Here is a 9,530-nt window from a genome sequence, read left to right as displayed (position 1 = left end):
TCTGCGTTGTGAGGACATTTCTGCGTTGTGAGGACATTTCTGCATTGTGAGGACATTTCTGGGTTGTGAGGACATTCCTGAGTTGTGAGGACACTGCTGCATTGTAAGGACACTTCTGTGTTGTGAGGACATTTCTGTGTTGTGAGGACATTTTGGCCAGCCCTCGCTACTTCTAAGGGCAGTTTGAGAGTTCAAGACTTGGTTTCAAGGTTAAGGTTAGAATTGGGTTTAGGTTCAGTTTAGAGGAATTGGCTTTAGACATTTAGTTATGATGGTTAAAGGGGAACTTTTTTCAACCTGGACCCTATTTTCCTATTGAAGTGATTAATGGAGACGACGTTTTTAAAATTGGACCAGTATTGAGCGAGAGTGCTTCAGCTGGCAGCTGCGAAATAGGCTCAAAGTAATCCTTTAGGGCAATTTTGCATGTCAAAGTACGTCCACTAAACGTGCTTGTTTTTGCCACTGACAGGCTCAGATTTCTATTATAATATGTGTCTGACATCAAAAGTAATGTTAAACACAGGCCTGCAGCAGCATTATGGCTAACTGCATAGGGATCTGTATCTGGGGCAGCTTGCAGGCTAACCAACCACATATTCATCTGCGCATGCCGGTTTGTTTACATCTGAGGTTGTGCATAAATCAGCATCTGTTCATGCTAGAGAAGTAGTGTAGTAACTTAATAGATGTTATGTTATAGTTCTTCATGTCTGAAAGTTTCCGAATTGTGAAGATAAAATGACCAGATCCACACTGAGCAGTATTGATGGATTACCGCTGGATGATAGAGACTTACATACTGTAATTCCTCACACAGTTACATGTTGTAATTGCATTTTTTACCATGTGGAGCTGAACATTTGGTCCAACCAGCCTTGCTCTTTTCATGCTCTTTTCATCCAGTTGCTTTTGCGGATCTGAAACAGTCTCCAGGATGACGATGTTGATAAACGCTGTAAATCAATTTGTAGTAGTTTCACAGCTGGGATTACTCCATGGACACTTCTAGATTTTCCGAGTCTGGCAGCAACAGGTCCAACTATGCAGGAAAAGTTTTCCTCTTCACTCATCAGGAGCAGTAACCGCAGCAACACCAGCAATTTCTCTGAGCTAACCGTTACTGTACGTCTTTCAGTCGTTTTACCTCCTTTCTGTGTACTCCAGCTCAAGTAAATATGCTTGGCCATTCAAAGTGAAATGACTCATGATCGTCCTCATAATAGTCCATGGAATAATATGTCATTACACTTAGTTTTATTAGTTTCATTACAGTCTAATGGCTGTGAAAGTCATCCTCATACATGTAAACAAACTGCATGGATTAATATATGGGTGGTTCGGTTAGCCTGTAAGCTGCCCCAGATACAGATCCCTATGCAGTTAGCCATAATGCTGCTACAGGCAGCTAGTTCCTGTGTTAAATGTTACTTTCTATGTCAGACACATATTATAATAACAATTTGAGCCAGTCAGTGGCAAAAACAAACACTTTTAGTGGACATACTTTGACATGTGCAATTGCCCTAAAGGATTACATTGCAGCTCGTCTTGGGGCAGCTGGATGCAACGCTCTCGCTCAATACTGGTCCAATTTTAAAAATTGTTGTCCTCATTAGTCACTTAGAAACAAAATGATGGGAAAATGGGGTCCAGGTTGAAAAATACCGAAGTTTCCCTTTAAGGTTAAGATAAGGGGCCAAGGAAGGCATGTCAACGAGGGTCCTCACAACGATAGAAAGACAAAACCAGTGTGTGTGTGTGTGTGTGTGTGTGTGTGTGTGTGTGTGTGTGTGTGTGTGTAGCAGCAGTGTGGTAGGCTCAGGGCTGGGATTTCGGGTTAAATATTCAAAATGGCGGACGGAGGAGCAGCGAGTCAAGATGAGAGTTCAGGACCAGGTAATGATTACAGCATTTTACATATTCATACTCATATTCAAACGGTGTTACAATTTATGATAAGCGGAGTACAGACAACACGCAGATGGACGGACAGATTAGGATGATATTTAGTCCTGTTTCAGCTCACACAGCGAGCCAACTGTAATTTGACAGAGGAGGAAACGAGCAGTGCGACGGTGAATTACATGGAAACATGCCTCCCCCCTTTGTGTGATTACACGGCCGTACGCCGCTACATATTCATACCTCTGTCGACAAATACGGTTTAGCATATTTTATTAGTAATCGCCGACGTGACTCTGGTTCATATGTGACATATTTAGATATTTCAGTAACGCAGTTTGATTGAAATGAGGATGCTAGCAGCGTTAGCTCGCCTGCTAGCACCGCCTTGGCTTTGTGTTGATGCACACAGCGGCTTTTGAAAGAGGTTTGCATATTCATTTGAGCGAGCCGGGCAGTGGCTTGTTTTCCTTTTCAAGCGCTACTTGCGGGGGACAAATAACCCGAAATGCTGCAAACGTGTGTTTTGTTAAATACAGTGTCAGCTCGGCTCGGCGTGGTATTTTTTATACAAGAGCGTTTTTCCCCCTCTTCAGCCTTTTGTGCTCGGCCACAGCGAAGCCACCACGGCAGCCTGTTGTGTTATTCATGCGGGCCTGCCTCAACCAGAGTGCGGGGTTCAGCATGTTCCTCCAGCCGACCAGGAGCCGGAGCTCCCCTGGCGCCGCACAATCAACGCACGTCAACAGTTTGTGGCGATAATGAGCGAAAAGCTTTTCATAAAATAAGACGTGGTTTACTCAAATTAAAACTGTTGTCCTCAGAGTGGCGAGCTGGCTGCCTCCTCTAACTTGGTCCAGTCGTTTAGAGGCTAACTTTGTTTTCTGCAACTCAAGCTTATGTTTATGCAGTTAAACGCAGTTTGATTGAAGTTGGGCACTTTTATTATTTGAAGTAGGAGTCTTCTGTTCTGTGCTGCTCTGTTCATCCATCTCATTAGAATATTTCATTTATTTGTACAACTTTTCATCATCATGCCCTTCGTTGTTGCGGCAGTTTCTGACCGACCGAGCTTGTGCTGAATACAAAGATTGTACCTGTGTATCCCCCCCCCCCCCCCCGGCACAGGGAGGGGTGGTGAGGCCCACTTCCGGAAGGCCACAATAATAACAGGCAGGGCAGTCATACTATTCACTCTGCCGGTTTCATGACCAGGCAAGACACAGCTTGATGGCACTTTTTTTTTTAACTCCATGTGATTGAGTTTGCCATTTAGGAACCAGTTTGAAGACTGTTGTAGTAAAACTGCAGAGGATGGGCTTTGTTTCATGTCATACAGGAATCTCTTCTTTTTGGCTATAAAGTTAAAGCCGATTGTATTTGTATAGCCCAATATAAATCACAAATTTGCCTCAGGGGGATTTCACAGTCTGTACAGCAATACAGCGTTCTTGGTCCTCAGACCCTCGATTCGTGGAAGGAAAACTGTTAAAAAAAAAACCTTTAACGGGGGAATAAAATAGACCAAGACACACAAATTACTGAAATATGGCATGGAGAACAGGAAACATGCAACCATTTTCATAAATGTATAAATATGATGCAGTCTGGCCATGATGTATTCAGTTTGGGGTTTTATGCAGTTGCAGGGGTAAACGCTGAGGAAGACATGCCTATCTTTGCAAGTCAAAACAGGATATTGAATGCAACTGCAGTTTCTTGTCTTTCTGTGCTTGACTTGTTTTGATAATGAGATTCAGCTTTATGTATTGGGGTGATTTGGATACTATTATTTGTGATGTAAATATACTAAACTTACACCCCTCCTATTTTGTTAGTAGGGGTGAGAATTACAGGGTAACTATTGCCCACAGCAATAATAGTATCACATTACAGGTTATTTTGTGATATGGCAAAATGATACTAAAAGCTGTCCTTTATTTTAAGCCAAACCAAAAAAGAGGTTTAAGTATGTTATTTTATCAATATTTAAAAGATGTTGTCTAAATCAAGTTTATGTTTAAGTTTTCTGTTTGTTAGCATTGTGTGAAATTATACCCACTGTCTGAATATAACCTCACTTACTTAAGAAAAAATATAATTGACTTATTAAGCTGTTCTACATAACGAACAGATGAGAAATAAATCTTGCATCCTCACACTTAGGCTACTTTTCTCATTTAATCAGTTTTACAGTTCCACCCTCATTCCAGCCTTGTAGTTCCATCATGAATATTCATTGATGTAAACACAGCTGTTATGAATAATGCATCATTCGCAGTAATAAATTCAAGACATGCCATCTCAAAAGTACTGAGGAGGCCTCCATGAAGGCTCCAGTCAAACAAGCTTTTTCACAGTGGAGGAAGAAAATCATAACTAATAAGAGCAGTGTGGTGTGCTCAAAACAGATAAGTGCTTGTTTCTGGTGATCTGCAGTAAAGTGAGTCATTCATGACTAAACAATGCAAAGCGAGACTTCCTTATTCTGAATATAGCAAGGTAAAGCAGATGTTAGGCTAAAAGATTGTTTGTATGCAAAGGATTTCTTTCTTTCTAACATACTTACCTGTGACATTATGAGGATTTGTATTTAGGTCAGTATGTCCTCACACTATTGCAACATAGTTTTATACTGTTGTCAGTACAGAAATGCGTCAACATATCTCAATACCCTAATTATTGTGATATGATCAATTTTATCACATTAAGATTCATACTCCTAATGAACCCCTAGTCTTAAGTATTCAGAAGAGGTACAAGTATGTTTTCAGGAAATACCCATGAGTACAAGTCAGGATCTAAGATTGTGTGCCATGTAGGGTCGGGAATTAATCTACAAAATGGAGGCCTTCAGGAAATGGAGACAAAGGCCAAAATCACTCTGTGTTTACCATATTGTGATGCATACATATTTTCTGTGTGCCATTTTATTCAGTGTGTAAACTTATCCAGTATAAAGTGCTTTCAAAAATAACAAAAACAGCAGCATTCATGGTATGTACGCTACTTTCTGCTGACAATCCCGTAATTTAATGCGCTGCATTTTATAGATGTGAAAATGACTGTTTTGTGTCTCCACAGCAGTCAGTGCAGATGCAAAAAGGTGATGATGATAATTAGTGAGTGTCCAAAATCTCAATTTACTCCTCACTATTGACTAAACTATTCAGTGTCTATTATTAAGGGAGTGGTGGATGAGTGAGTGATTTTTGGACACCGCCACAGCTGTGTGGGTGACCTACAGGTTGTTACATTACTAAGCAACAATTGCTATGTTGTCCCTGATGACTCTCATGTGTCTGCCATTATTAATAGCATCATTTTAATGAAAGGTTTTTAAGCTACAAACCAGACAGAACTATTTTAAAAGCCAGTGCATGTTGTGGAAACAGAGGGAATATACAGTCTATTAAAGAATATTGCTCTGCAGTCGCAATCATGTGCCAGCTTTTTAAAAAGATGAGGTAAACAGTCATGATCCTTGGTAAAACCTGAAAAAAAGTTGTTTTTTTTGCTATTACAAGAAAGTGAAGTGCACACTACATGAATAACCAGCAGTTAATGCAAATATCATCTTGCTAGGCATTGAATTTATTTGAGAGTTTGCACCAAGAAACTGTTGGTGAGGTGGCTGACCTCTGCATGTGCTGATTGGAAGAGAGATGCATATTCCTACTCGTCACTCCCTAGAAACTTCACTTTCATTTCTTTAGATTAAATTTTCCACCTACTCTGTAGACAGCCGGCTAATGACTGCCCAGGAGAATCTACGGTAGCGTACAGTTGAATTAGCCCCATCACTGTTTATCAAATTACCCTGTGTGTTCATTTGTGGGCTCAGTATAATGTTGCTGTTTCTTCACTCTGTTGTCGGATTTTGCTGGTGACAAGTATTAAATGCTATTTTTAAATTGGATATTTGTAATGATTCTGCGTTGAACTAGCAAGCTTCATGCTGTTTTGGTTATTAATTCCCTCAAACTGAAAGATGATCTGTTGTGACTATACATCCTGACGGTTCCAACATCTGCTCAGCGCTCAGACCTGCTCAGACTTGTCCAGATTTGGAAAAAGTTGTCTCGATGTATTCTGTGTGTAAGATGTAGAATATAAGTAGTGGAGGAGAATGTGGATTTCCTAATTAAGTTTTGCTCTGTCTCACATCGAATCTCTCCCCTCACATTAACAGCTCCCCAGTATTCAGCCAGACTCCCCATATAACGGTGCTAATTAGATAACTATTTAAAATTCTCCATGCAGGGTAATAATATAACGCATTGTTCCACAGCAGGGTTTTGCCAACCATTCAACCAAGTAACTGTACATGTGTTGAAGTACACTGCTGATAACTGCCTTTGCATTCACTTTGTTTTCTCATTTGGTTGTATGATGTGATTGTGAAAGAGGTCAGAAGGACAGACTCATTTCTTGACCCCCCTCAACCACACTTTGTTGGAATGACCTCTTTCAGATTTCTTACACCAGTGTGGCATCTGTATGTTCCCTGCAGTAGCCACCTTGGTAAACAAAAGGCCTGCAGTTAAAGTAAACACTGTGTTGTTCGGAGGGATCAACAGCGGAGAGTGGTGTGGAGTTTAGTGCGGTGTTCATTTATTGTCACGGAAGGCAAGTTTATTTGTATAGCACATTTCAACAACAAGGCAATTCAAAATGCTTTACATAAAACATGAAAGGCATCAAGTTAGAATGTAAAGGCAACACAGGGCAGTGATTTCCTTAACAGGGGTACTTATGCAGGTGCTTAAAGAAATTATGATTTATTTAAAAGAAAGTATACTCACATATGTGTTTAGGAGGAAATTAAACACACAAATAAGATTGGTGTCAGCCTGATCTTTAGTATATTTATTGCCATTATAATCAATAAACTACCGGGTATGATGGGCCACAAAAGAGGTAAAAATACGATTCTGGTCGAGCTCTTGAGCAGAGGCACTGAAACATATTGCTGAAAGTAAACTGGTCGAGCTCCTGCCACTCCAAGTCACTGTAGCATGACTATCTAACTAAACCAGACAGAGCCTAACTGGCAACTTCAGGATCATTATGTCTTATAATAAAAGTATTATAACAATATCCATTTTTATGTAATTAATAGTGTTAAATGATGTCCGATTTATAATCAGTTCAAATAAATGCAGTTTTAACATGAAGGGTCACTTGAACTCTTTTCATGGTACATCTGACAAAAAAAGGATGGGAACCGCTGTTTTAGTGTCTGGTTGTCCGTCATAAAAACACACTGCTGTTTACAAACAGCTGCCAACTTTGCTCGTGACTGAAGACTTGTCTCTTATTTCCTCATACTGCCGTTTCTGAGAAAGGTCTGTTTGTTTTTCAGTATTCACTGTGTTAACGCCACCAGTGCCCTCTTGGCATTGTTTGATTTGGTCAACAAGTATGTAAATGCCTTTCTTTAGGCGTTGGGGATAAGTGAAGAAGTTGATTACAGCTTTAGCCAGGAGAAGTTGTTGTGGAGTTAGATGGTAAGCCCCTTTCCCCTGTAGACGACAATACCGCTCTACATTCCAGTCCAGTCATTCTGATTCACTGGACACCTGTGCGGCTCCATGGCAAGGCTGTTTCCCCACTGTATTAACTCTCAGAGCCTGGTGAAAATGAATTTAAAAGGGCTCCAAAATGAAATACTAATGGAATGTAAAGCTAATCTAAATATGCTAATCCCCTAACACTTCATAAACATAGACAGCAACAGCCCACCACCCACTCTCTGTAGTTGCTCGCTGTGGAATGCTTTAGCCACAGGGGGTCTAGCAGTAATGACAGGCTTGTGGTGGATTAATGTGGAGTTATTTATTTCCGATTGAGCGAATCCCCCTCCCACTAATAACCCAGACCCCCCCCCCCCTCCTCCCTTTTTAGCAGTTTGGCCCAGTCTCCATGACTCCTGGAGATGCTCCGAACGAGCAGTCTTAGACTTTTTTTTTATTAATGCGATCCGCCTTGCTAACATGCCCAGACCACCGCCGACAGGCCTCACACTGCATTCTGGGATATCTTCAGCCCTTTACCTGCTCTTAGCTAATTACTTTTTAGCCGTGCACTCGCACAATAATTGGTCTTGTGCTGCTGCTTCCCCTCCCTCTGCTGCACCGAGTGCTGATTTGTGCACTTTTTTTCCCCTCTCTGTGTCGTCCTTATTCCCCTGTTTTTTTTTTTATCGTCCTCCAAAAGCCATCCAATTAATATGCTAATGAGCTGATAAATATTTATAGGGGTTTAAATTATGCAGAAAGCTTTCAGAGCCTTGTGTGAAATGCGTCGCTCGCAGGACTTCAAAGCCTTGCATTGCTAACGAGGAAGGGGGCAGATTTGCATACGGCTTTAATCAGCTGAATACTGATTATGCTTCATTATAGAGTTGGAGGGGGGGAGCCGGGTTGGAGGAGGCTGCCAGCTGCACTTGTCGTTTGTTTCATTCCAGCAAGAGAGGGAGAGGGTGAACTTTTTCAGAAGTACTGACAATCTTGGCACAGGAGAAAGAGAGAGAGAGGCAAGGAAAGAGGGAGAGTGAGTGCACTGTAAAAGAGAAAGGGGCTGAGCTATAAGAAAAGAAAAGAGAAAGAGTGCAGACTGAGGGAAGGAGAGCTGTTTGCCTAAACCCTGCTGGCTTTCCCTGTGTGCGTATCCTGGTGTTGTTCAGTGAACCGTGTGGTGGACAGTGCCACTGTGTCTGTGTGTAGCTCTGGTTGTATTGAACTCTGCTCGTTGACCAGTGGAGAGTGAAGAGAGGGGGGAGTGGGAGGAGGAACTGAGTGCCCGACACCCTGTCGGTGGGTTTGCCCAGCACAGGCCGTTTTCCTTGATAGGCTCTGCAACCATGCTGGAAAACACGGGTGGAGCAAAAGCGGGTGAGTTTTTGATGAGGTCGTGATGGAGCTCAGCTGGGTTTTATTGTTGCTTGCCGTCCTTGTGCGAAATAGGAGAAGCCAAGCTGGCACACTTTGCATTTTTGTGTTAACAAACAATTTTTTGTAGTGTTGCCCTTGACTGTAAAAACCATTGTATTGGTAGTTAAGTTCGCTGGATCATGTAGTTTGCTGCTTTGAACCGTGAATGTGATCATGCAGTTATGGGATATATTGGGGTGACGAAAGTGAGAGCACTCCTTAAATAATTGAGAAAGAGCTGTTATGTTTTAACTGGCAGTCTCATTATGTGTCTCTGTCTGGCTCTTCCAGATGCTAAAGTGAATAATCAGTCAGAAACTACTAAATGTGCAATGGAAAGTGGTGACGGGAACACCGGTGAGTGACCTACAGCTTTTTTTTTTTTCTCCTGCTTTTTTTTTTCTTTAGTGGACTGGAATCAGGGTGTCGAGTTTTACCTACTCATTCAACAGGTTTCAAATTCTTAGCCAAAAATTTCAATTTTTGTGTTACTGACTCATTTTTAAAAAAAAAAAAAGAGATGGCAGCTTTCCAAAATCCTTGTGAGCAGTTCTCTTTTTCAAATTAATTGTTTACCTCACAGGGCAGTTTCCCTTATTTGTGCCTAATGAATATCACACTAATTTGCTGCGTCTCAGTGCTTCAGTGATTTTGTGATGAAAATGATCAAACTGAAAGTTAACGTTGTAG

The 9,530-nt window shown here is 41.3% G+C and overlaps 1 protein-coding gene across 10 annotated transcripts in view; it reads left to right on the top strand.

The window, feature by feature from the left end:
• Positions 1-1,852: 1,852 nt before the first annotated feature.
• Positions 1,853-9,530, top strand: part of pou2f1b (POU class 2 homeobox 1b) — a 23,005-nt gene continuing 15,327 nt past the window's right edge. For 6 of the 10 annotated variants that reach the window (XM_044364978.1, XM_044364971.1, XM_044364975.1 and 3 more), the window contains exons 1-2: positions 1,854-1,899; positions 9,132-9,197. In XM_044364978.1, coding sequence (XP_044220913.1) covers positions 1,854-1,899; positions 9,132-9,197 — 112 coding nt within the window. Of the gene's footprint in view, positions 1,900-1,979; positions 8,802-9,131; positions 9,198-9,530 lie in introns of those variants that run through there. The other 4 variants (XM_044364980.1, XM_044364977.1, XM_044364976.1 and 1 more) reach the window with 3 other exon arrangements.

Source organism: Thunnus albacares, chromosome 11, assembly GCF_914725855.1.
Source record: "Thunnus albacares chromosome 11, fThuAlb1.1, whole genome shotgun sequence".
Lineage (NCBI taxonomy): Eukaryota > Metazoa > Chordata > Actinopteri > Scombriformes > Scombridae > Thunnus > Thunnus albacares.
Note: the sequence above shows the minus strand (reverse complement) of the source record. Positions and strands in the feature narration are given on the sequence as shown.